The 26,908-nt window shown below is 53.1% G+C and overlaps 1 protein-coding gene across 1 annotated transcript in view; it reads right to left on the reverse strand.

Moving 5' to 3' along the window:
• Nucleotides 1-26,908, reverse strand: part of SHC3 (SHC adaptor protein 3) — a 92,359-nt gene that overhangs the window by 15,815 nt on the left and 49,636 nt on the right. Inside the window, exons 3-10 of the mRNA XM_021694406.2 lie at nt 19,440-19,503; nt 17,343-17,462; nt 14,167-14,220; nt 9,049-9,100; nt 5,946-6,072; nt 3,840-3,990; nt 2,794-2,881; nt 1,789-1,944 (exon numbers count right to left, since the gene is read on the reverse strand). Coding sequence (XP_021550081.2) covers nt 1,789-1,944; nt 2,794-2,881; nt 3,840-3,990; nt 5,946-6,072; nt 9,049-9,100; nt 14,167-14,220; nt 17,343-17,462; nt 19,440-19,503 — 812 coding nt within the window. The remainder of the gene's footprint in view (nt 1-1,788; nt 1,945-2,793; nt 2,882-3,839; nt 3,991-5,945; nt 6,073-9,048; nt 9,101-14,166; nt 14,221-17,342; nt 17,463-19,439; nt 19,504-26,908) is intronic.

Consider the following 26,908-nt stretch of genomic DNA (forward strand, 5'->3'; position numbering starts at 1 on the left):
CATCACCACCATCATCATCACCCTCATCACCATCATCATCACCACCACCTTCATCACCCTCATCATCACCATCCTCACCACCATCACCCTCATCACCACCATCACCACCATCATCATCACCCTCATCACCACCATCATCATCACCATCCTCATCATCACCACTGCTACCATCAGCACCAGGAGCAGCACCATCATTATTTAGCTCTGGTGGTTTAAGAGAAACAACACAGCGTGCTGGCATAATTCTTTTTCCAGACTTTTCAATAGAAACTAGCTTCTCTAGGCCCTTTCTTCTTCTTGTCTCCCCTTCTCTGGTTTGGGAGCAGGTGGAAATGGATGGATGACAAAGGGTGGCTCTAGTTCTCACTTTTCCATCTCAAACCCTCATCTTATCTACCTCTCCTCAGGCTCTGGGGCCAAGAGCCACTGGCAAATTGACTAAATTAAACAGTGAAAATTGACCATAAATATTGTTTCTAAACTGCTGTTGGGAAACCTCATTAGAGCTGGAATGGATGCTCAGAGAGCCGCCGCTTTGCTCCGTGTCTTGGGAAAGTCGCTTCATACTTCTGAGACCGTTCCCACATTTTTTAAGAGACGGGATTTGATCTGATGACGGTTAAGGTGCCTCCAAGCCCCGAGAGTCCCCAGTTCTTCTGTCGGTGGTGATTTTTGCCAGTCAGAATGGGAATCCACTGCGTGGGAAACCAAAGCGTCCGAGGAGAAAGAGACTTTTGTGGTCAGGCGGCTGCCTGATGTTAGCAGCACTCAAGCACATCCTCACTCACACACGGCACCATGGAGACCGCGCGCTGCGCCCACAAGCCTGCCCTGACCAGCCTCTAGGAGCCTGCGTTTTCTCCTCCGTGACAGCACGACAATAATGGTAGTTACCTACAGGACTGTTGCAGAAATTAAAGTAGCAGGTGCCTAGCACATGGTAGACACTTGTTAAATTCTCAAGGGATTTATTTCTCCAGCCTGTAAAATTCTCAGGGAGCTGACAAAGCAATATGGAGATGTAAAGCTCTTTGTGAACTCGGGAAGCTCCCTCAAAATTCCTAGCAACAATTCCTACTTCCATTACCAAGTTCATGGATGATTTACGCATCTCAGTCCACACGACAAACTGAAGGTCCATAGCGCATCTCTGCACTGCTGAGAAGCTTCCTGTCACACTCCTCACCCTGTTTTGGGGTTCCCCCGGGCACTTGTTGCTACCCGTGAACACACCATGGTTACTTACGCTCCACGAGACCCTCTGTTTGGCTTTCCTGCAGACCCCAGTAAGCAGAATGGTATGTGAATACCAGGAATACAGGAGAGTGAGCGAGTGTGTGCACGTGAGGTGTATCGCCCTTTCTTGCGTACGTGCTGGTCCTGCTCAACAGACCGAGGGCTCTGTGAAGCACGGGCATGCATTTCACCTTGGCATCCTTGGCAACTGATACAGTATTTGGCACATAACAGCTGACTAATATTTAAGTGAATAAGCGAGTGCTTTGTGTGTGTATCATTTGCCTCGATGCATGGGCAGCTCTTCAAGAGGAACGTCCGTTCCAAAAAGAGGGGAATTTACTCTGCCTCCAGACCTCAGAGAGGGCTGTCATCCCAAAGCAGAGGTCAGCCGAGTTCAAAGCCCTGAAAAGCCCAATCACAACCCAGGAAAGTGCAGACGGTCATCCCTGTTCATCAGAACCCTGCTAGCAGGAAGCTAACTGCAGAGATTTCAACCGAAGGCAGAAAGCAACCTCAGAAGACAGGAAACCCAGACGAATGGCAACCCACTCATGTCGAAGAGGTCCTTCCGCGGGCTGCTCTCCGCGCTGCTGCCTGAGGCCGGCGTGGCCTGCGGCGGGAGGTGCTGCGCGTTCACGTAGGTGGGGGCTTCTCCAGGGGCTGCGGGAGCTCTCCCCTCCGGCATGCCGTAGATGTCCAAGGACCCTGCAACAAGAAAACGAGCCCCCTCTTCTCTTACAACGGAAAGGCTGGTCAGGGGTGCATCTGCCTGTAAGCTGCCCCACCCCACACGGAGACGATCCTATGGGCTGTTAGGTAATTCCTCTTGCGGGTCTGATGCCCGTCTTCGGACCCTGGCACCGCTGTTGTGTTCTGGCCCAGACGATTTCCCAGCCTTCATGTCAAAATGCGACCGGGCAGCCCGCGAGGGTGGACACGTGATCTCTAGGGCCTGGTCGAGACTCTGGCCCTGACCTGGGTGGGGGAGCGGAGCAGGCACAGTGGGGAGGCTGCCCGGGTCCCCTTATCCCCTTTACAGAGGCCCCAAAGCAAGGAACGGAGCAGAAGAGCCACAGCCTCATTTAAATTGCCCTGTTTTGGGGCACCTGGGTGGCTCAGTCGTTAAGCGTCTGCCTTCAGCTCAGGTCATGATCCCAGGGCCCTGGGATCGAGCCCCACATTGGGCTCCCTGCTCCACGGGAAGCCTGCTTCTCCCTCTCCCATTCCACCTGCTTGTATTCCCTCTCTCGCTGTGTCTTTCTCTGTCAAATAAATAAATAAAATCTTAAAAATTAATAAAAATAAAAAATAAATAAATTGCCCTGTTTTGCCTTTAAGCCTAAATGGGTGCTTTGTAAATCGACTCCATTCTAGCAATGCAATGCCAGGCACCCTTCCTCACAAACAGAGCAGACCTTCGTGCCCCAGGCTCCGCGCAGGAGGCCCAGGGTGAGCGCTTGATCGAGGACCCCTACCCACAGGCAATGCCTCCAGGGGACCTCCTAGCTGGGCCAAGGGTGCCCTGAGGCCGGCCCGCCTCATCCTGTCTCTCACCTTGCCTGACAGGTGTTTGCTGCCAGTCTTCGCCAAACGGGTCTCCTAAGTGTCTCCCCTGGTAGTACGTTTGCTCTTTTCCTGCAAACTATAGACACATGTAAATACATAAAGAGAAAAAGCATCCTCGTCCCCTTCCGCATCTCTAAAAGCCACAGCGCAGTACAAGGGGCCCCAACGGAGGGTCGGGTGCTTTCCCAATTACTCCCACTTTTCCTTTCATGCCTCACGGTCAGCATTAGGATTTGGGAAATAGGTTTGCGTGGGTGTGAGGAAGAGGCTGCTTTGCATCAAAACTACACGCGCCCATCCTGTTTTCATTTGCCGCCACCAACCCTCCCTCCGTGTGGCCGAAAATGGAGCCCTCTTAATGCAGCGCCGTCACTCGTAAAGTCAACTTCGGCTGGTGCGTTTCTCTGTGTCAGATCATGCCTCCCACAACCAGACACACCTGGCCAAGCCCGCCCCGTCCATCTCTGCGTCAGAGCCCCTGACTCTTGATGTCACTGTTATTTTGCCACTTTTATTAGTGTCATTGTTATTCGCACAAAGTAGGTGACATCAAAAAATTCTCCGTAATGAAACAGAGATACTGTAACTCTAAAAAGCAATTGCCTTACTGGAATGTTGATTTGGAGGAAAAATCAGGGGAATGCGTAAAAGAGAAGGCTCATAAAATTTTCATCATTTTAAGGGCCCACATCCACTCTCCTTTCGGGGAACGCAAGCGCCCCCAGCCTCTTTAACTCTTGAACTCTTTCTTCTTCTCATTGAGCTCCCAGTATAATGGGATTTGTCCCAGGATGGAGAGGAGACTCCCAGACTCGTACCTCCAGAATCATAATACAGTTCCAAGACATCTGATTAACACCTTGGGATGTTAAAACAAAAGCCTCCCCTACTTGTCTGCTTTGTGTCATCCCAGGGGAGAAAACAGGTGAGTCATTCTGTCAAAGGCTGGACAGAACACAGCCTGTCAATCGAGTGGAAGATGAAAGGAAATAAAGCTCAGGTGGCCATGACCCAGGCAGAAGTACACGACTTACCTGGGCTGTGTCGGGGGCGTGGGGTCTGGCGTGCAGCCGCACATCCACGAAGCCCCCTGGAGGAGGTGTCTTGCTTGGGATGCTGTTGTAGTATGGATGGTCTGAGCCGTCCCCCTCCTCTTCCGTCCAAGGCTCATCCAGACTCTGCATTCTGTTAGAAGAGGATTTTCCAGAGCTTTAGCCAAAAGCTGAGCTTGTCGTCAAAACCAACAAACCTAATGTGAGGAGGTGCTACCCCAGAAAAGGGAGTTAGTCACTGTCCCCTCACTATCTAGATCTCAACCCTAAAAAGCAGATGAATGGTTTGGCCAAATACTTCTACCTTATTTGCAGTTCTACCTCCTGGAAAATTCCAACCATATTTGAAACAGGGAAGAACTCCTTTTTCAAAAGGACATTTAATTAGGAAAGAAAGGATTTATATCTAGAGACAGATCCTCAAGGCACATTCATTTCCCTAAGTCAAAGCATAATCAACTAAAAAGTAGAGACTTTAGTGACATCAGAGAAAATGACAGAGTAAAAATCTCTGAAAATTCTCTCTTCCATAAAACAAACAAGAAAACTAGAAAAAAAAAGTTTTTCAAAATCAACTTTTTCAGAATCCTGGATATTAATCAGAAGCTTACAGCAAACTAATGTTTGTGGTTTTTTTTTTTTAAAGCAAACAGCTGTAAGAACAGTGGTTTGTGGCATTTTAACTTGCCCTATTCCTGTCTCCATGGTAGCCGTGAAAACCAACAGCCCACAATCACAGTGAAAACCAGCAGCCTGACAGCCATAGGAGGGGGCACAACGGCTCTGAGACCCTTTCAATGTACAATATTCTTACATATTTTTGTACTCTTCATACACACACATTTATCCATAAATGCGATTTTACACGCACAATTTTATTTATTGGTCTTAAAACTTCCATAAATGTTTCCTATCCTTTTCCATTTAAGATTTTTGAGATTTATTCTGGTAATACACCTACACCAGTCTACTCTTTTTAATGACTATGTCCCATTATATATGAAACTTAAAAGGGGCAGGAGACTAGTGAACAAACTTTCAAATTTTACATATGGTGTATACATTGTTCGGATAAATGGGTGTGTATAAAGAGTACAAAAGCCCGGCCACACTGTAGCTAACTGCGCTGGGAAAAGTGGGGTCTTCCCAGGTACCTCCCAAACGGATGTCTTAAAAGCCATTTCCTGGGAGATGAGAGAATGGGCTAAAAGCCTCAGTCACGAAAGGGGCAGAGCTCAGAGGGGTGAGAGACTCCTTCGTAAGAATGAAGGTGAAGGTAGACACTGCCTTCATGTGGAAGCCACAGAACGTGGCTGCGGACGCTGGAGCAAGAGTGGAAAGCAAATTCAGGAGAAATAAAGTTTCATTGACAGCGAACACACCGTCGGAAGAGGCTTTCGTGATGTGAGCCCGAGCAAGGACAGACTATTGACGTGCCCCCTGTGACCTTCTCTGGGGGCTTTGTGCTGCGCAGAATGCTCTTCTGTCCTGAGGAAACTCGGTGCGACATCCTGAAGGTTTCCTACAATTCCTACTCGTATTTACTCTTTCATTGGACACTTGAAGGACCAATGAGCTGGAGCTGCCGGGGCTCATCCTGGTTACAGGCATGCGTGCCCAGGGCGCAGGAGGCTCGGTGTCCCCAGGCCACCCAGCTCAGGGCCTCGCGGCGGGGCCCCGCGTCACGGCCGTGCTAACCACGACGGCAAGGACAAGGCGCGCGTCGCACCTGCGCCATGCAGACCCAAGGAGGAGACACGTGGGACCTGCACCTGGTTGCAGAGGAAACGGCACCAAACATATTACAGTGCATTCCTGTAACCTTGGCTACCGTCTCTATAGTTTCTAGAAAACGTTCTCCTCAACATTCACTGCATCGCCCATATGTCGGCCTCCATCTGTGGGGCTCCTGAGCCTCAGCCCGGCCCCGCCAGGTGCCTCCGAGCCCGGCGCCCTGTGATCGAGCACGTCTGTCCAGACCACACCCCGTGGAGGCCGTTTTGTGATTTTCTCCTCTCGAGTGGCTTTAAGAGGAAAGACTGTAAAGTACAGAAAGGCCACCGCGAAGGGTGTCCCAGCACTACTCACCGGTCGTGGAACGCGGGCACCTTGGAAGGACACTGCAAATATTGCTTAAACCGGAGTTCGAAGGCCTGTCCGATGGAGCCGATGACATCCTGGGCCAGCCCGTCGCAGCACTCCAGAATGTGACAAGCTGTGAGTGCAAGCGGCAGGGCCCGTCAGAGACACCGGGGCCGCCAGGCTCCGCCACGGGAGGGGCGCGTGTCCCTCATGGACTGTCCCCGCAGCGCCACCCACAGCCTGCTCCCTGCGCCACCGCGGTAGAACATCACCGCAGGGACGCATCTCTTAATGGCTCTGCTCTCTAAACTACCGTTCTATTTGTAAATACATTTAGACATTTGTGATTTCCAGTTGATCGCTCTTAGGAACTTCTTAACAGTCTATAAAGTACCAACACCGAGCCCAGCAGAGCAAACCAGGGTTTGGAAGGAAACGTTGATGGGACAGAGAGCCTGATTGTAACAAGAAGTGAGCCCCGCGAAGGCCCCGTGGGCCCAGGAACGGACCTAACCGAGCTCTCGAGGGGCAAGGACTGAGCTACTCCGTGGATGGGAGCAGCTTGTTCGCTGACCTCCCAGTGGGAGTCCAGTGTCCTCACTGAATGTGGCAACTCCATCAAATTAAAGATGAGTTTGAAGGGGTATTAATTCACGGGTCCCTCCCACTGCACGCCACTTACACCAGCTCCAATGTGAGCCCAGATATTCGTGCAGCTTCTCAGAAAAGCAGCTTGTGCTAAATAGTAAATCAAAGTTGGGGCGGCAGTGACCAGAAGAGGGCTCCTCAGGGGACCTGGAGCACCTCTTAGCCGATTTGCAAGGGCACCCGTCGGCCCAGTGGGAAGGTAGGATGTCTCCTCCCAGACACACGTCCGCGGGGGCCACGGGGGCCCCAGCCCTCCCTGTGTGACCCCCAGGGTCATGTCACTAATGGGGTAAAGAATTCTCCCCAGAGAAAAGGACCAGTGTGGATGTCACACTCCACCTGGCTCCCGCCAACGGTTAGGACGTCACCGTACTTTAGGAGGGTTCCCTAGAGGCATTGCAGGGGCAGGTGGCAGGAGGAGGCATTCCACAGGGGAGCTGTCCCTGCACCTGCAACACCACCAAACCGTCCTCTTGCAGCACAGCCGGCGGGCACGGTGCAGCTCCCTCCGACGGCCACTGCCAGGCCCGGGGTCCTCAGGCGTCTCGCCTCCCCCCCCCCAGACTGGAGGGGGGTGCACTGAGGACACAGGATATCCCGAGAAGAGCAGAGTGACTGTAAAGTGGCTCCCGATCGCAGTGCAAGCCCTTTGGGAACACTAGGGATGGCCAAGAGTTGTGTCCCAAAGACACGGATGCCCAGCTGTATTTTTGTTACTGATTACTGCTATTACTTTATTTTATTGTTGGTATTGTTTTTTATTAAACATCAACCCGGGAGACACAGAGCAAGCCCATATTACGTAGCTGTTAGAGGTGCATGGTTGTGCATGACGCGGTAGGAGTGGAGGTCTCCCTCCAGCCCGTAAGGAGGCAGGAGCCTGGGCGGGAGGGAGGGGGACACCCGGTCCCCACCTGCCTGTTTCCAGCCACGCACACCCACCCCTGCATCCCCTCCCGCCAGGGGAGCTGCCTGGTTGGTACTTCGGAGAAGAGTAGGCTGGGGAAGGGTCAAAAACGAGCAGTTTCCCTCCCTTCTGAAAAGCAGAACAGCAGAACACGGTTTCTGCAGAGGGGGCTGCAGGATCCATCCTCGGGGCTGCTAGTCTACACGGCAGGGAGCCGGAAGCCTGGTCCAGACCCTCTTTAAGATGGTTCCTGGGACATCTGCAAGAGGCAGGGCTGCAGGGGGAGCTCCCCGTTGGCTGAGGGCCAAGCCCGTTGGTCAGATAGAGAGGGCAGCAGAGCCTGCAGATGCAGACGTAAGCCACGTCTCCAGGCTCCGGTACCTCGCGGTGTTGCCTGGAAGGAGCACTTACACAGGAATGTAAATTTTTACAGCCAGACTGGGTGATGATTTGCAAGGTCCACTGACCTATCTACCATCTAATCCCTCTGCAAATGCCTCTGGGAGGGGCCGCACAACATCGTGGGGAAGAGCAGGGAAGGAGTCTGTACGCAGACCCCCAGGGGTCGGAGCACCTGGCGGACGCATCTCGTCACGTGGCGTCACCTCACGGACAGTAACCTGTTCTCCGTGGGCTGTCTTGGAAACGTGTCCAAGAGGCAGTATGGGGGAGGGGGCCGAAACAGAACGCTAGGCTCTCCTTTGCATTGGAATTTTAACAGAAGAGAATATATGTGTATGTATGTAGATAAAAGTCCTGTAAAGCAAACTAGAAAATGTTAACAGGTGGTACCTGGGGTGGAGGGTGGGGGGGAGGGGAACCAGCCGGCTGAGGCAGAAGGGCTGCTTTGCATTGCTAGAACCCCAGCCACGATCTTCGGCGGCAAGTTCTACACTGGGGCTGTGGGATGACCCATATTCGAGGGTAGCGCACTGTACTCAGCCTGCCCCCATCCAGGCTATTAGCGCCCATGGGTGGGGCTTGGGTTTTGTACATGATCAAAGGAATGGGGTTGTGGGTGTGGAGGTAGGGTCTAGGAATAAAGGGTCTGGGAGGGTGGAGAGTGCTCCAGTGCCTCAGATCCCCATCCAGCCTGCGTCTGAGGCCCTGGCAGCATTGTGGGGTGTGGGGGGACGGCGCGAGAGCTTGGCCCCCGCGCTCAAGGGCTGTGCTGGGCAGCAGAGGCTTCTGGGGTGGTGGAGCTGGCCTCGGAGCTAGAGCTGGGCAGGAGGATGGGCGGGCTGCGGAGGGTCCAGGTGTCACCGAGGCCACATTCAGGGCCTGTGTGGGATCTGTGATGTGCAGGCCAGGTGCACGGAGCTACAGCCATCTGCACGCAGGTGCGTGTTTGACGCTCAGGGTCGCCAGCGTCTCCCAACCCGGCCAAGGATGCTGCCACACTTGCCTGCCCACAAACCCCCACGGTCACTAACTGTGCGCCAGGACACACGCTCGGGTCGGCCAAGGGGGCGGAGATAATGAGGAACGTCTGGAGCCTGGCGTGAAGCCTGGCTGCATGTGGCTGAGAGACCGCAGGAGTCGAGCACTGCTTACCTCTGCGGTTAACGGGGTCCTTCGCCACGTACGCCACATAGTCCGTTGTGTCCTGTAAGGAGACATGCACGTCACTAATCACAGCTGGACGCGCGGTGCACAGCCCGGCCCAGGACTCCGATGGCCGGGTGTTCCTCCGACCTCCGCGGGCAGGGATCCCCTGGCCTCGTGAAATGGGGACTCTGGCTCGGCAGGTGCGGGCCGGGGCCTGAGTTCTGCGTCCGCCCCAGCTCGCACTGACCCTGGTGTCTGTGCCCGCGCCCCGGCAGCAGGGACGTGACGGGCACCCCGTCCTCTGCGTGTCGGACCCCCCGGGGGTTCTGACAACACTGATGCTCGAGGCCTGACTCCCAGATAACCTGACCTAGCTGGACTGGTGGGGAGGGAGGTCTGGGGCTCCCCAGACGGCTCTGCTACGATGGAGGATGAGGCGCCCTGCCCTCGGCTCTGCCGTGGTCCTCATTGGAGCGGGCCGAGGCCTCCCTCGCGGGGCTTGTGGAAACAGATTGTGGGCCCCCACCTCGGGGTTTCTGATTCTGTGGGTCTGAGATGAGGCCCCAAATGTGCGTTTCCAAGAAGTTTCCCACTGATGCTGGTGCTGCTGGTCTAGAGGCCGAGAGGAAACCAGAAGCTGGGTGGCAAACGCCTTCCTGGGTGGATGAGATGTGATGGTGCTTTTCCTCTCGGACAGAAGCGGTAATTTTAATCCTCTTAAGACATTTCCAACACATGAGCTCCGTGGAGTAGTCTGGCTGTAACAGGGGACACACGAGTCCGCTTGGCCACATGGAGGAAACTCTGTCCTCAGAAGTGGGATGGGGTCGCCACGTGGGTTTTAGTTTCTAAACCGGCAGAGGAAACAATTCTCCTCGTTGTTGAAAGCAGAAAAGACATCCCTGCAAAGTTGACATTTGCAACATTCAAAGAAGTCTCCGGGGGGCAACTGGTAAAGGCACACCCCATTGTTGCAGATAATTCCCAAATGTCACTGCTTCGAAGGCTCTAGAGTTACAGATGGGCTCCCCCTGCGTTCAGCATCTGACAGACTCTGTGTCATGAGTTCCTCCATTACTTCTCTCCATGGGCAGGACACCACCCCTTCTCTCTCTGCTCCAGGAAGACGCTCCGACAGGAAGAGGAGGACGGTGCGTGTGGGGTCGTGCAAGGGTCACAAGCACCCACTGCCGGCGGTGCCAGGTGCCAGGCGCTTGTCCATACACCGTTTCCCAGAGTTCACGGCGAGGGCTCTCCTGGCAGCTTCTGACATGACAGGCTGCTACCCGGGTCCCTCTGGCGTGCAGCCCACCTACGCTGTTCCATCCTCCTGCTCAGGCCACTGCCCACTGGTATATTCATAGACTGAGCTGGGAAGGGTGTGGACCCAGCTTCCAGTCATTTCCATCAGGGAAGATCTGTCGGGATCTGAAGCCACCTGCAGCTTGGAGTCAACAGATGGAGTCAACATCAACAGATGTTCTTCATGGATTCAGGGGCTAACAGCATTGGAAGGGTCCTAGGACAGCACTCGTGTCTCTCAGTCTGTGATCCGTGGAAGCCTGGGGCTGGGCAAGTATAGTCCCCGTTGTTTGAGATGTCATCAGAATTTTTTTTTAAATTTGTGTTTTCATATCCATGATAATCTTAAAAATTAATACAAGAATATCCGGGACCACCCGAATGACCACTGTGGTGTCAGTTCTGTGTGTGCTGTCAGCACCAAGGTTGTCTATTGGGTTTCTGGTATTATGGGTGCCAGGTTTGTGAAGAATTAGAGAAAAAAGAACACTCAGACTAGATGATTTTGCCCCAACTCAAGCAATGAATGTCACATTTGTACATAATGATGTATCCCTGAAGGTCTTGCTTGAATAGAATAAATTAGTGGAAGGACTGAGTCATCCAGGCACCCAAGGTAGTAGAGAGAGGCCGACCTTGAAGGATCCTGCACCGTGGTGGCAGGTTCCAGAGGCACGCTGAGAGCAGAGACCCAAAACCATCCATCACAGCAAATTAATGTAGCTTTGAATGCTGTCAGCTTTCCCGTGTTTATCAGTATTAAATTTCTGACCTGGATTGGGGTTTAGTGTTCAATAAGAAGTTGAAACAGGAGTCAATACTTGATTTATGTTTGTGCATATCTGGGTAACAAGATCAATTTGAGTTAGCACGAGTGGAAAGTGCAAGGAAATTCTTCTTTTTAAACTCTTACTCCAGCCTGAGAAACGCTGCTCTGGGAAAGGAAGGCCAGAAGGAGCCGTGACACGTGTCCCATCCCCCAGATGGACCCAGAGCTGAGCTCTTCTAATGTCAATATTGATCATTTTCTGGCACACTGTGGGGGTGGGGGTGTATTGCTATTCAGAACATTGTTCTAGACATCACACAGCCACACACTGAACACCCCAACTTCTGAGATGGGGCTTCCAGGTGCCTGTCCGGTGCCCATCCCATCCCTGTTCCCACTCTCCGAGACCTTCTGAGCCTGGCCAGCATTCCAGCGCTCCCTGGGGGCCTTGGAACACTGTTAATTACAGTAGATTAGAATAATAGCACCTTTGGGGGAGTTGGGTTAACAGTGTTTTTCACTGTCTTATTTGATATTTCAAAATGCCATTTTCTTACTGGGTAAACCAAAGCACAAAGCAGTAAATAGATACAAACTCAGTGGCAGAACCAGGAATACAACCTGGAATTGTTAGTTTTATTTAAACATCCACCAATTATAGTGGCGACAAACCAGTTTGGAATGGGAACTCCTGCACAGTGTGAACACATATTTGAGCGGTTAAAATGGAAAGTAACTGGGTTTCCTGTCCTCCTAGTGACATTTTCAGCATCAGAAAAAGAAAATCAGAAGAAAATATAAAAAGGTTATGAATTACTTTAAGGGTCACTGAATGCTTCCTTTTTTTTTTTTTTTAAATGATGAGATGATGAGGAAATTTGAAAGCAGCTCACAGACCTGTGTGCATCCTGGAGAGTAACATAATTTTAACACTAGCCAATGTATTTGGCTTCCAGAATTTTCCATCTCTGTACATCCACTCCTAAAATCAGCATTAGATGAGGTTTGAGACAAGTTCTTGGAAGAATCTGTTGACTACAGGTGTGTCCTTTTCTTCCTTTTACTTTTCAGGCTGGGTTACCTCCCAAATTTCAGAAACTATGGCTCCAAGCATCATATTGGGTCAGCAGTTAGAGACACTGTAAGTCGATTAGAGCCGATGCAGACACAGGGGAAGGTGTGAGGACAGTTAGGTGTGCAGGTGCAGCGCAGGTGGAGAATGGCGCACCTGTCCCTCCACATAGCATCCTCAGAGACGCCCTTCAGATGGCTTTGATGTGGCCGACTCCCACTGTCTAGATGTGTGTCTCAATGAGGTCTTTCACTTTACAATTAAACGTAAGAAATGAAGGGACTGGAAAGAAAGTAGGAGGGAGGGGCGCCTGGGTGGCTCAGTTGTTAAGCGTCTGCCTTCGGCTCAGGTCATGATCCCAGGGTCCTGGGATCGAGCCCCGCATCGGGCCCCCTGCTCAGCGGGAAGCCTGCTTCTCCCTCTCCCACTCCCCCTGCTTGTGTTCCCTCTCTCACTGTGTCTCTCTCTGTCAAATAAATAAATAAAATCTTTAAAAAAAAAGAAAAAGTAGAAGGGAGGGGAGGGGAAAGAGGAGACCATGGTGGGAGACTTTTGAGGATAAGACCCTGAGTGTGGGAGACAGCATGAGTCAGTGGAAGTACTGAGGGGGGCTTGGATGGTGCCCTGTCATCCTCTGTCAATTTGAGGGCAAAGAACCACGTGCAGGGTGGCAAATCCCTCTCCTGCCAGCGCCCTGGGCCCCATGATGCCTCTCAGGGGGCTGCAGCAGCTGGGGCGGGGGCAGCGGGCGCAGGCTGTCTGCAGCCCGGACACCCGGGCCCGGACGGTACTGTCCTTTGGAAACGTGGAGACCAGACCAGCAGTGGAAACTGCCCCCTCGATTTCACCTTCAGGCTGGAGGCAGGTTCCCCAGGTAAAGGGAGCAGGGGAGGAAGAGCGTGTGGGATCAACACAGACCCTGGGAAAAACGCCCCCCCCCCCCCCCGGCCAGACCCAGACACAACCTCAGCACCAGTCACGTGGGCTGCCTTGGACCGTAAACTTCTACAGAACAAAACACCACTTCTAAACCTCCATTCTGCGATTATAGAAGACTATTTAACAGCGAAGGGACGTCTTGCCAGGATATAGAACAATTCTTCTTTTTGAGTCAATTTAGGTCCAAGAAAATACGCACCCTGTTGTTGTCCTAATTTTTAAATATTTCCCCAGATCGGTGAAAATGTTACTGGGGCCAATGAGAAATGGTATGATAACAGTCTTGGGGGGAGGGGTGCTTTCCTCCCTTCGCTGCGGGGAGGGCTGACAGGCTCTCCTTCCCTGGAGACGATTTGCTGCCTGGGTGGCTCCAAAGGGCTGGTGGGCAACAGGGAGCAGCTGTGAGTGGGTGGGGGAGAAGGAGGAGGGAGGAGGAGGAGGAGAAGGGGGGAGGCTTTCTGGTGACCCTGAAACTGAGCACGGACACCACCTCCTAGTGCTCCTGACCGATGGAAGAGCAAATCCCTTTGTGACCCCACCTTCTTAACGAAAGAGGCAATACAAAAATAGAACATTCTCATTCTGCGCTCTCTCTCGCTCTCTCTCTCTGCACTCCTTCCCTGCTGGCAAAGCAAACCAGTAAGACAACAGCATTAAATTTGGGGAGAAGAATTCTAATTCCAAACATCTATGAATAAAGCAGACTAAGTAAATTCACAGCCTTCCAGTTGACTTCAAATAGGAAATCAGAGGGCCCTCGTGGAGGCCCAACAGAAAAAAGGAACGAGGCGGGACTCGCAGTCTCCAGACGGCGACCCTGACGACTCTGAGACTGGGGATGGCCCCAGGAGCTCCTCAGAAGCCACCACTTGAAGGATTTTGGACAGCTTTGGGCTGAGGAAATGAAAATTAATGGTCGTCGAGAAGAGCATGTGGCATCGGGAGGGGGCAGCCGGCATCCCGGTTACCCTTCCCGGTCGTGAAGCTAGGCCCCTTCTCGGGGACTCCCAGGGAGCAAGGAACACAAGCCGCGGGCACTTACCGGGTCTCCCCCAGACGCAAAGGAGATGGACTGCATGTGGTGGTTCGCGATGATCTGCCCAGAACAAGAAACGAGACGGGTCGTCAGTACGCGGCCCTCAGCTCTGAAAACCAACTGCTTGGTGGCAGGCGGGAGGAACCCACCAGGTGTCCTGAAGATGGGTCAAGCGGGTACCCGACGAACACGACAGTGATCAGTCATGACGGCCGCCCACCGTTAATGGGCTTTTCCCAACACGGGCCCTGCTGGTCTAGCCGCTCGACCCGAGCCACGTCACGTGGGTCTGACGGCAGCCGTCGGGGGAGGAAGGAGGGGAGCCCGAGGCCCAGGGGCGACAGCGGGCCGTGGGCAGCACTGTGACCACACGTGGGGCTCTCTGACAAGGAAAGCGTCTCAGCCCCAAGCCGAGACATGTCCACGGTGCGGTGTCCGTCTCCAGAGACAGCACAGGCCCGCAGCGAGCGCCAAGGGGTGTCACCCACTTGAACCCCGGGCGCGTACAAATCAGAAAGCCCGCATCAATCAGGCTCCCTGCTCGGCAGGGAGTCTGCTTCTCCCTCTGACCCTCCTCCCTCTCATGCTGTCTCTCATTCTCTCTGTCTCAAATAAATAAATAAAATCTTTAAAAAAAAAAAAAAAGAAAGAAAGCCCGCATCAGACGTGGGGCCATCTCGGGCACTCTTGTAATCAATGGGATCAACTTAAAGGCGGAGGACATCCCAAGTTAATTTTAAACTGGGAAATTTCCATTAGCATTGTAGACGGCTGCCTGCGGTGGGAGTCAGGAGACCCTGAGTAAATTAGGAGCTCCCCTAAATTTAAAAAGCTACGTAAGTTTTCCCCGCTATTTGTATCATTTTGAAGACAATGTAATGACACTGAAGTAAACCTCAGGGATGGAAACAGCGGTCCTGCCCCTACCCCAATACTGCCAGTGTGGGGTTATCTCTGCACGGCCCCTCAGGCCCTCGGCAACAGGCAGGGGGAAATTACGGAGGCGACACCCCACCATCCTAGGGGCCTCCCAGCCACGCTCCCGTAACCCTCAAAGCAAGACTATGGCTGAGCTGTAAGAGAAAATCAGACAGTTAAAATGCCTACTTGGGCTGTTGACACTGGCAAACCGCTCGGGATCTAGAAAGACCTGAGCGTGTAACTGGATAAAAACAAGGAGGCCAGCTCCGGAGCCCACGCGGACCCTGCCGGATCCAACCACCTGCAGCCGCATGCAGCCTTCCGGAACCCTCCTGCCTCCCGTCCCGGGCCAGGAGGCCCCCAGCATGGCAGCGAGCACCAGCAATCCCCAAGTGAGGATAAACTTCTAAAAGGTGTTGATTTTTGCTTAGTTTTTGCTCGTAAGGCAGCTCTCATACTGGGGTTTGGAAACTGAAGCGGATGTTATGACTTGGGGGATACAATGGAAATCGTATTTGGTCTCCACAATCATGCCTGAAGTTAGTGTGTGGTTGTTCTCAGCCCTCTGGCTAAGATGGAAATTAAATGGAGAGCAAGAAGTCTGGAGATGGTGAACCGAAAGCAGGTGTTTCCGTCCCTGGGAGGCTGATGGTGCTTCTCCTCCCTGAGCGCTCTGCAGAGGGGGGTGGCCGGGCCCTTTCATGGTCGCTCTGCGTGGGGCGGGGAGCGTCCAGCCGGGCCTGCTCCTAAATTGATTGCAACAGGCTGCCCGTGTACACTCCGCCTCGGGAGAGCCAGGGGATGTGGCCGGGACACGCACCAACCATCCCGGGCTGTACTCCTGTGTCCGGGAGGACGCCCCGCCCCTGAGCCCAGCCCCACACCCATCCTCCACAGACAGTGAGGACCGGACACAGCCAACCAGCCCCCAATCCCAGCACGGCCGCATCCCTTCCCCTCTTCCTGTTTGCTGTTTTAAGGGAGAATGAGGGAGAAGGGGGGACTAGGAAGTGTAGCCCACAGAACTGAGGGTCACCCTGAGGATCTCCAGAAACGGGAGCAACCATACATCGTGTGAGTGTGGATAGGGGTGTGTGGTTTGGGGCCAAGGGGACCTGCCTCCTTTGCCTGCTGGGCAGGGTGAGGGCCTTTGCAGCCCGGGCCGCAGGTGCTCAGCCCTGAGACAGCCCCGGAGCAAGGCTGAGCCCGCTGAACCCTCCCAACCCACCACCTAAATGACAGTCCCCCCCACCCGTCCGTGGACCAATGTGAAAAGATGATGATTATCTATTGGGTGGGCAAGGGAAAAGGAGGGAGTGCGAGGCGTTGAAACAAACCCAGACGTTGCCTCTCGTTTCTACGCTGGATCTAGAATTTATTTCAACACTCAGGTGGGGGTTGCCTTGGACCGTATGAACAAGTGAAGCTGGGGTGCTGCTTGCTTACTTGGGAAATACTGAAATCAGTAAATATGAAGATATGTGTAGTGACATAAAGGTAACCCCGGGCATCCCTGGGAACACACGGCCAGAGTCAGGGAGGGTCGTTCGGAGGCCTGGGGCTGGCCCATCTCTGGCCGTGTGGATGCGTCCAATGTCCAGCTCACACTGCCCGGAGGCCCGGACGGAGCAGGACTCATGCCCCTGTGTGTCTATGAGCGTTTGCACCTGTGGGCACCCAGGACAGCCCCTGAGCTCTACCCACTGTTCCAGCTGAAGGAACTGAGGTCAGAGACGCCTAGCACAGACGTTGCCGAGGGGCCGGCCCTCCCCCACTGACTTCACCCCTCGGTCGCTACTACTGTGTGGCCTCGGCCGGCGGCAGACCTCCCACTCCGGCCGGGCCATGTCCGCTATCACGGGCTGCTGCCAACTGCCGGAGGCTCCAGACGAGGAACCACGGAGACAGAAAAGACAGGGCTCATTAAGCCGCCACGCGCCATCCACTTCTGAGATGACGGAATGTGGAAGTAAGACGTGAGCTGCAGAGCCAAGGAAACGGGCTTTCAAAAGGAATGAAACCCCTGGCAGCCACACGCACCTCTCCTTACACTGCGAGTAAGTCCATGACTTCAGAACTATCCTCAAGGGAAAGGTCATTTATAGCAGAATTAAAGAAAACCAGTTCCATCTATATTCTGTTGGTGACCCTTCAGAGGAGCTCAAGTTTGCAGATGAGTGGAGATTTTAGATGAACGTGCTCTGCCACACACACCCGTCGTGGGGGCCGTGGGCGGGCGAGGCGCCCGAGTGCCTACAGACCTGTTTGGAGTCGGGCGTCCGAAGGTTCAGGCTGGCGGTGGATATGGTCAGGGAGATGCTCATCCCCGCAAACTGGAGGTTGCTCTTGCCCAAGATGCTGGACAGCATTTTGCTGGGAGGCTGTGAAATCAAGCAGCGTGATTTTAGCTTTGGATTCCCACTGTCGCAGCCTCTCCGTGGTTCCCATCTGCCACGCCCCCAAACCTCCACCTTCCCGCCCTCCCGGCGCTTGGGAAGGAGACTGTGGCACGAAGGAGCTGGGAGGCGGGGCCCGACGCTAACACACAAGTTCTGCAGCACGCACAGGTGGAGGGATCCGTTCCTGCACACACGCTGCACGCTGAGAAGGACACTTGCGGGACGTCGGCGCCCAGTCTGGGTGCCTCCTGGGGGGATGCGTCTCTGTCCCTCCTAAGCCTGGGGCACGTGCACAGACCAGTGTGCACAACTGTGAGGCCCAGAAATCGGTTTCCTTAAAGGACTCAGGGCCAGAGTAGGAGGGTCCAGCTCACGGGGCCAAGAGCATCCTGCGGAGTCTCGAGACTGCTCACTGCTGAGGGGTATGGAGCACAAACCCTCTGGCGGGAACATCATCCAGGCCAGAGCTCACAGACTTAGAACCTGCTGGGCCCGCACGAGGATGGACGACCCGGTTCGGCTTAACTAAAGGTCCTTCACACGGGCCCGACGGACTGCGTTTTCCCACCACGCACCTTCCCCAGGCACTGCCAAACCCGCCTCCCGTCCAGGGCCCACCGACCATGCTTCCCTTTCAGATGAGAATGTGCCCTCTTTAGATATGCCAATTAACACTAGTTCTTAACCAGGCATGCACTGCTTTTTAATCTCCTGACAGAGCTATTTAAAAATAGAGACGCCCCCCCCCTTCTGATTAAGTCACACCTGGGGTGGAGCCCGGAAACGCACCTTACTTCCACCACCTTCGCCTGGCTCTGAAAGAGGAGCTTCCCTAGCTCTGTGCTCACGCTCCCGCCTAGCTACTGCATGTGAGATTCAAGATCCAAAGTTCTCTGCCTGAAACCCGGCTGCCCTGTGGCTTCACCAATGTCCACAGGCCATGAAGACGAAACCCACCTGCAGCCCGGGAAGTGACAGGGGCAAACACGCAACCTGCCTGCAAACCTCAGCCTCAGGACAGACTCAGAGACACCAGAGATGCTCCCCCTGATAGAGTCTGGGCATAGACAGGCCTGATGGTGAGCACTTCGTTACGTACCTGCTGGACTTCTACCAGAGAGTTTTTCTGAGCTTTCTTTCAATCTATATTTTCCCCTACCGACCTAACCACCTCAGAGTGAAAAGGTGGAGTGACCTGGGCTTGAGCTCAGCCCACCACCTACGCACACTGTACCTTCTCTCTCTATGCCTCAGTTTATGCCATCTGTAAAACGGGAATATCCGTGGCATCCTGGAGCAGGCTATACCAGCTAATGAGAGACAATTATTACATTTGCAGGAATTTTATGAGCTGGGCTTTAAAAGCAGTTGCTGTGAAAAACTAATTTATGTAAACTTGCAATTAAATAAATTACATTTAAAAAACAAAAAAACAATACTCAAAACTTGTCACTTTCTAGCTGTTTCTGCTACATTAACGGTCATGTGCTGTTCCGGCCACGTGCGTCTACTGCACCTGGGCACCAGGTGGGGACCCATGCAGTGATGTGACGCTGCACATCTTCAGGGATGTCACATTAGAGCTTGAAATCGGCCAGGCGGAGTACACACACCACGGAAACTGGCAAACGCTACAGATCTGGTGCTTCTTACTCCGCCCCCCGAGAGCCGCTGGTTAAATCTACCAGCACAGCAGCGGGATGTCTGTCCCAAATGCTGCTCCAGTGAAGTGAGTTCACGCCCGTAAAGGCTGAGTGGAGCTCGGGCCCTGTCTCACGTGTCTGTTCTCATCACTGTCTGTAGGTTTTGGCCCCTGGGGTGCAACGGGGGTGCTGACTTGGGTCGGCCAGTGACAGCCAACTGTCCTGCCGAGCGCATGGCAGGGGGACCCTAACGGGGCCCTGACGGGTGGGGTGTGACTGAAGGTGCCACGTGGGGAGAAGACACAGGGGACAGTACCTTTCTCTTCCTGAAAGCTCCCTTGGCGCCAGGGACGGCTTCACACACACGGCTGATGGCTTCCCTTAAGGAGGCAGGAAGAGAGATCCATTTGTCACGTTAATCAGGATTCTGCAACCCGGAGACCACACGTGCACATCCCCAGGGAAAACATCTGCTGTGCATTCAGTGTAGACAGCAGTCCCCTCGCCCCGCGGGGGTCACCCAGTTCCCTTTGAACAAACAGGTCATCATGAACCTCTGACGGGCAGCGCCCTGGTTCTTCCTGGTGCTGGGGATGCATCCTGACCGTGTGACAGGTATTGATGCCACGCTCCTCTACTGTATGTTTGGCTAGGATGTCATCTAATAAACCAGTACCCGGACATGTGGCCTCCTGGTGTTCCCTTCAAGGTCACGGTCCTGGCACAGGCCCAGACCAGATCAAGTACTGCTACGGGTCGGCATCCCTCCAAAGTGGGTCAGAATGTTATCAAAAGAAACTTGGTCCTCTGAGTGTTATTCTCAGCTTCTGCAGTTGGGAAGTGTCATCAAACCAAGAGGGCTCCGAGGGAGGGGAGGCACTCCGGCGGGACACGGCTGAGCCAGACATGAGGTCTGTGCAGGGCAGCTCCCCCGAGCGCGCATTTACTGAGCAGCTACTATGTGCTGGGCGCTGCCCTGAGGAATGGAGGCAAGGAGACTTTTCGGTATGGGGGTGTGACGGGAGGCCTGGCTGCAGAGGGTCCCCCAGGCAGGAGACCTCGGGAGGTGAGGAGCGTGGGGACCAGACCACATGGAGGCTGCTCTGGTCCAGATACTGGAGGCAGGGGGTGGGAAGGATGTGGCTGACGGCAGGTGCCTGGAAGCAAACAGGTCACTCTGTGAGCTGGCCTCAGTGGGAAGTGACAGGGACAGGCCAGAGGTGGTTCTAAAGTCAGGAGCCCAGAAAGGAGCTGGGTGAACATGAATATCTCACCTCGCTCGTGGGGAAAGGACAAAATAGTAAGAGAACACAGAAAGAAAGAAACGGGGGTCTGGACACGCCAAATGACAAACAACACAATGGCTCCTCAGAAACATTCTGCAGGTTTTCTATGCTAAATACTTCTTGAAATTATTTTCTATCGCCTAGAAAAATAATTGCCACCACAAGACAATGGTCTTGAGAGAAATCTGTCCTTGTTAAATTAGGTAAGAGACTATTCAGGTAAGCCTCGTCTTTGCTGCTGAATTCACCGCAGGGAGTGGGCAAAGACTATTCTAGAAGTTCAGATGCCATGAAGACTGTAGACTGATTCACCGTGACTCAGAAAAAGTTCATTTAAAAAGAATGAGTGTGTTTGATGTTTATGCTTCGTCATTTATTTTATAATAATGTTCCAACTGTGGTTCTATCAAAATGATCACCCAAGTACCTTCTAAAAGTAAATTCCTATTGAAAAAGGTCAAGCTGTCTCTTTAGAGAAGTATATAAACCTCAGCATCTATATTTTATCTGTTTAATTAAAAAAAAAAGTTCAGTGCATCTCTGCACTGTGCTTGTTATATCAAGTGACAGATTAGGGTGAGCAAAGCCAGCCAAGTCTCTGATGGTCCCAGCAGGCCAGAAAGATATCACCTGGCAGGAAGCTTCCCGTAAGTCTCTCCTTAAATATCCATAATAAGCTTCGGATCTCTTTCCTGATCTGCCAACATGGACAATGAGAGAAAGAAATCAGCCTTGGGTGACAGTTTCCCAAGAGGATAACTGTCAAGTGTCTAACTTGTATGACTTCTGCGTCTGAGTTGGTGGGCCATGAAGCTCGGGCCACAGGCCTCCCTCCCGCCTGTGTGCGGTTCGTGGGAACCACCCATGGACATTAGAATGGGTTGGGGACAGGCAGTGCAAATAATAAACCCATCTGTCAAGCAAGTCCTCCCACTGAGAGTCAGCCAGCATCCCAGGGCACATTCAGAGACTCAATCTTTTGTCCTTAAGATTTGCAAATGTCAGAAATTCCAGAAATTTCTCAGAACTTGAGCACCCAATTAAGTCCAAAGGATCCCCTTGTGAGCTTTAGAATCCCCCTACATGGTTGCAAATCAGCCTGCTCTTGGGAAAAATGTCCTCTCTCCATCACCGGCACATACTTGCTTCTGATGCTCATGGGCTAACCTGTGTGCATGTGAATGGTCTCTGCACCCAGGCTGATGGCATCCATTTCCACTTGAAATAGGGTTGTGATGCAACGTAGTAACTGCCTGCTCAGATGCCTGCTAACTCCACGGTCTAACCGCAGAGGTCACGATTCTCCTCATCCCTCCTTATTATCTAGCACAGCGCATTTGTGTGAGTGGTCCTATTTCAGTATGTTCATTTACCAATAATTACTTCGCTTTGTGTAATCCCACTGAATCCTGGTTTGAGTCTCAGGTGGCAGTAACAGGTGGTCCCCTGTCATTAATAACAGGTTACGCCTCGACCACCTGTTCGGCATGACCCCACCTCAGTGAGCCAAGCCATGACCTCGGAGCTCAGCTAACAGGAATCTCTGGCACCTGTTCAGTCACCTGAAAGTAACTGATGCCTCCCTTTGTCATGGTCCCGCCACCTCCCCTCATTCAGCATGAAGTTCTCATGAGAGTCAGCACCCCCTCCCCTTATTTCATAACTGCTGCACAGAGTGTAACAGGATTTGAGAACTGGGTCCTTTGGACTCATAGAGCACCACCTTTGTCCCCATTCATCCATCTAGTGCTGCCCACTTCCCCCACCACACACTCATTTTACAGACTAAAATCATAAAAAAATATAGGTGTCCCAAATGGTGATTTTGCCGTCATGGGGTCGTATTCTAGCAGATGGAGGGTCATCAAACACGTGTGATGGCAAAGTGCCATCCATTCCATGAAGAAACAAAAAGGAGAGATAAACATGGTGAAGGGGAGCAGAACATGCCACCCACACAGATCACGCCGGCCACGCAGGCCATGCAGGCATTGGGATTATTCTGAGCTGAAGGCAGCTGAGAAGCAGCAGGTTAAAATGTTAAAAGATACCAACAAAGAGTTCACAAGAAATAGCTCTGCTCTTCCCCCCATTTGCCTAAAAGCAGGACATAAATTTGTAGAGACAGCCCCATTCCCCTGTCTGCAGGAAGGACGGAGGTGAATCACCAGGCAGCCCTGCCCCTGCAGCCCCCGCAGCCCCCACAACCCCGTGACCCAGTACAGGAGTTGACACGGCAGCTAGCTCTCCCCGTTTGTGGATTTCCTCGTGTACTTGCCTCCCCACAATTTGCCACCCCGGGAAACCCAAAATTCTTTTCCTGGGCTTTGTCACTTCTGTCTGGATTTCTTGTTCTTTGTTAAGATGTGCTATAAGCCCAAGTTCTAACCACTTCTTTGAGTTACTCATCACTGAGTTTCCCTGTGTGCGTGTGTACTGCATGCACTGATCACGTGCTTTTCTCCTGTTAGTCTGCCTTTTGTCTGCAGGGCCTTAGCCAGAGAACACAGGAGGGCAGATTGAAGAGTGTTTTCCTCCCCTGGAGTGACAAATACAGTAATTCATACCCAAGGGGGACAGAGTTACGTGAGTGGTGTTTCAGTGTCTGGGCAGCTATCCAGGAAAAAGAATCAAACTGGGTTTCTGTCTTGTGCCTTATATACAAATAAATCCTAAATGGATTGCAAGCTTAATTGCATCATAATGAAGCCATAAAATACTTAAAAAAAGAAAAGGAAAGGAAAGGAAAGCTGGGAGGAATTTTTAAAATTTATTTGAGTGGAAGGATGATAAAAATCCAGAACATAAAAGAAAATACTGACACACTCAAGAGCATAAAAATAAGACTTTATGCAGAAGAAAAAATGGTAACATCTCATACTCAAAAAGATAATTAATATAACTCAATAAGGAAAATATCAAAAACCCAATGTAAAAATGTTAAAAGATACCAACAAAGAGTTCACAGAAAAAGAAATACAAGCGGCTCTTGGATGTACGAAAAGATTCTCGGCTTTACTCAAAATAAGAAGAATAAAGCCTGTGTTAAAATGCCACCTTACGGCCAAAGATCAGAGCTTGACGAGACATCATAAGAAAGCCCTTCACGTGGCGAGAAGCAGCGCAGCACAGCCTTCGAGGGGCAGACTGGTGGCATCAAGCAGGACGGGCTGTGTGCAGACCCCTTGGTCCAACAGATCACTTCTGGGCATGCACTCTCTAGCACACTGGGAGACGGCCTGGGGATATGTGTACCCCACCACTCACTGCAGCCAGCTTGTAATAGGGTGGGAAACCCTCCATGGCTGTCATAAGAGCCAGCTCGGTAAGTGATGGCACCGCCTCAAAGTGAACCGCCAACACCATGCTGGAAATGGTGCCCTCTGTGCCCTCACCCCCCTTCCTCCAAGCCAGCTCTTGTTCCCACGAGCTGCCCCTGCAAATTTGCCCACACCGGCCATGGCCCCAAATGTGGTGGGCAACCTGCTTGCATGCATCTGCTCCCAGCAGACCCTTTGCTCCCTTGCCACACTCCCTTTCCTTGACACACACTGCTCTGACATCCTTGCCCTCCTGGTGTTCTTTGCCATTATCTTGCCTTCTCTGTGACTCAGCCTCAGGGCTCTATCCTGCCCACCTCCTCTCTGTCCTCTGTGCAATTCGGATGAGTGGATGAGCAGGGGACAATCCGAGAACCAGCTCACTGCCCCCAACTCTTGTCTCCGTGCACACGGGGGGTCCCCCTCCCTGGCTCTGGATGAAACCCCAGACACACCCCATATCTAACCCACCCACTTTCAGCCAAGAAAGTGTCCCCAGGCACTTACAAGTCACTCCATTTTCCTAGTTCCAGTAATAAAGATGTCCCGCCTAGGTAACAGTAAATACCCTGAACATCACTTGAAACTAGAGCCATCCTTCCCCGCTTAGAGCTGCCTGGAGTTGAGACTCCAGAAAGCAAGCAGGTGCCTCCCTGTAGCTTCTGACAACATGGCTGGGTGGGAACGCATGCAGAGAGGAAGTCAGGCACATGCACCAACCCCACCAGTCCCAGGACAGGGTCCCCCAACAGGGCCGAGGGTTGCATCTGGCTCCTTGCTCCTTTGGAGGCTCCTCTCCCCAGAAATATCTGGGTGCCCATGCTGTGAAATGGATGGTGTTGGTCCTTCATCTGCGCACACATCTGTCCTCTGCAGCGTCCACACCCATAGGGCAGCTGTAGCCCTCTTCCCGCCGTGGATCCAGTGGGCTCAGGGCCCACATGAGGTGCCCCCTGCCTCCAGCCCCGAGCCTGGTCATCAACAGGAGGCCGTCAGCAACAGCCATGCCTGGAATGGAGACCAACAGTGCCCCAAGCGCCCCTCGCTCTAGTGACACATATGCGGAAGTCCACATCATCCCTTTGAAGCCCCTCACTGTCTGAAGCAAGAAGGAACCACCCGGTCCCTCCCCACTGCAGGGCGGGGGGAGATCACAGGGCTCTCACCAAAGAAATAAGCTCCATAACCCCCCTCATCCTGTGAGTCCTCGCAGCTGGGTGCTGGGCAAATAGCAGCAAACTACATCTCCAGCCCATCTGGCCTTCCCAAGCCCTATCCAGTGGCCTTTGCCTGTCAGGACTGCTGGAGCTGAGCCCCTGAGGCCTCTGTGCTGCCCTCCACCCACTCCTGCCCTAAGGGGTCCTACTGTCTCTGCTCTGAATGCATCCTTAGTCTTTATCTCAAGGCCCCACATCTCCTCCAGGGCTAGGATTTTGGAGACAATTCCCACACCCAACCGATAGCTCCACCCCATTGTCTCAAATCTTCTCAGACGTCCTTTAAACCAAGCCTTGCCTGGCCCCACCATGGGCTTTCCGCCCCTGGTCTTCCCGGGGTGGGGGGGGGGAAACGGGACCGGCCTCCAAAGGGTCGCCCCCACCCCACATCTATAAGCTGTCCTTGATCCCCCATGGCCACCTCCACGCCAAACCCATCCCCACCCTGACCACCAAGAGAAGTGTGCAAGACAGGGTGTTTTCAGGAAACCTGTGGAGGAGACCAGTGATACGTGGAATGGTCCGGAGAAGACGATGGCTGTTGTCGGACATTGGGCACTGGTAACTACTGGACCGCTGTCCTGTCTTTCAGAGAAACTAGAGGCCAAGGACGCCCGTCGGCAAACAGGCCTCATGCAAAGGGGGCTGGAGACCAAAGGGCAGAAGAGGGAGATGTCATGAGACAATACAAACTGGATCTGGGCCCAGAGAGGAGCGTGGCTTGTGGGGGTGGGAGGTGCAGCCGCGCAGTGTGGGCTGGATTTGCAGAGCCGCGGGCGGAGGGTTCAGACCTGGGGGTGGCTGAGGAGGGACATACCACAGAGGCCCTCCACGCAGGCTGACAAGACAGACGTGGAGCTGAATGGACATCAGCCGCCGTGTGCAGGACAAGGAGGTGGCGAGAAGGGGGCAGGGAGGCCAGCCAGACATCGGTGGCAGAAGTGGCGAAGCCGACCATCGGGGAGGAAACCTGCAGGTGCCTAGCCACGGCGAGTGACGTCCCACGTGTTCGTGTCACAGGTTGGCCTCTCTCCCTTCCCAAGGACACATGAAAGCTGGTCAGCATGTCCGCCCAAAAGCCACAAGACACCAGTGGGTGATGTTGCAGAGCCAGACACCCAGCCACGCGGCGGGGACAGAGCCAGGAGCTTGCCCCCCGGGGTCAAGGGGTAGAGCGACCGGCTCTCACTCAGTGCCATCCACAGGCAAAGCGAGCCGCATTCCCCGGAGCCTGCTGCCCAAACATCCAAATATAACTGAACCATCAGGCACACGCAGAGTCACACAGTGATCTTGGCCGTCAAAAGCACTTCAGACTTAATTTCTAAAAAGCAATTTCACTGGAACGGGTTGAAACTGCCTAAATCTTCCCAACGATTAGTATGTCGCAAGTGTAAGCGGCGCCGTGCGTTTGAAGATCTGTGCGGCTCTTGGGAAGTCAGTGGGGTGCCAAAGCGACCACACTGATGGCTCGTAACTTCCTGGACTCGCCCCTCCATCATGATCCCTACGTTCTCAGCGTTTGTGGTCCGCCCCCCGCACACACACACAGTAGGTGCAAATAAATACTGGCTGATAATTACCAGACACAGGCAAACACAACAGATCCTGTAAGTCCCCGTAAGAACCCCACAGGAAACTAGGAATGAGGATCCTTACCCAGGCAGACCGGTATCCCACAAAATGAAAGATGAACCCCCGGGAAGGATAGGAAGGTACAGACCCACGACTAAAGCCCACCTGCGGTACTACTGAAGCTAATATTCCGTTCGGTTAGAAGAACTAAGGTTAAAGATCACTCAAGGTCACAGGGAGGTCGCAGACATCTTCGACAGATGGGGGGCTTGCTTTAGTCTTACCAACGCTTTCCCTGAATCTTCCTTTCCCCTTTAAAATTCTCACCATTGGGTTGGAAAAAGTCTCCCACTTCCAACCCAACTGCTTTGCGACTTTGCTGATGAG

The sequence above is a fragment of the Neomonachus schauinslandi genome, chromosome 13, assembly GCF_002201575.2.
Source record: "Neomonachus schauinslandi chromosome 13, ASM220157v2, whole genome shotgun sequence".
Classification (NCBI taxonomy): Eukaryota; Metazoa; Chordata; class Mammalia; order Carnivora; family Phocidae; genus Neomonachus; species Neomonachus schauinslandi.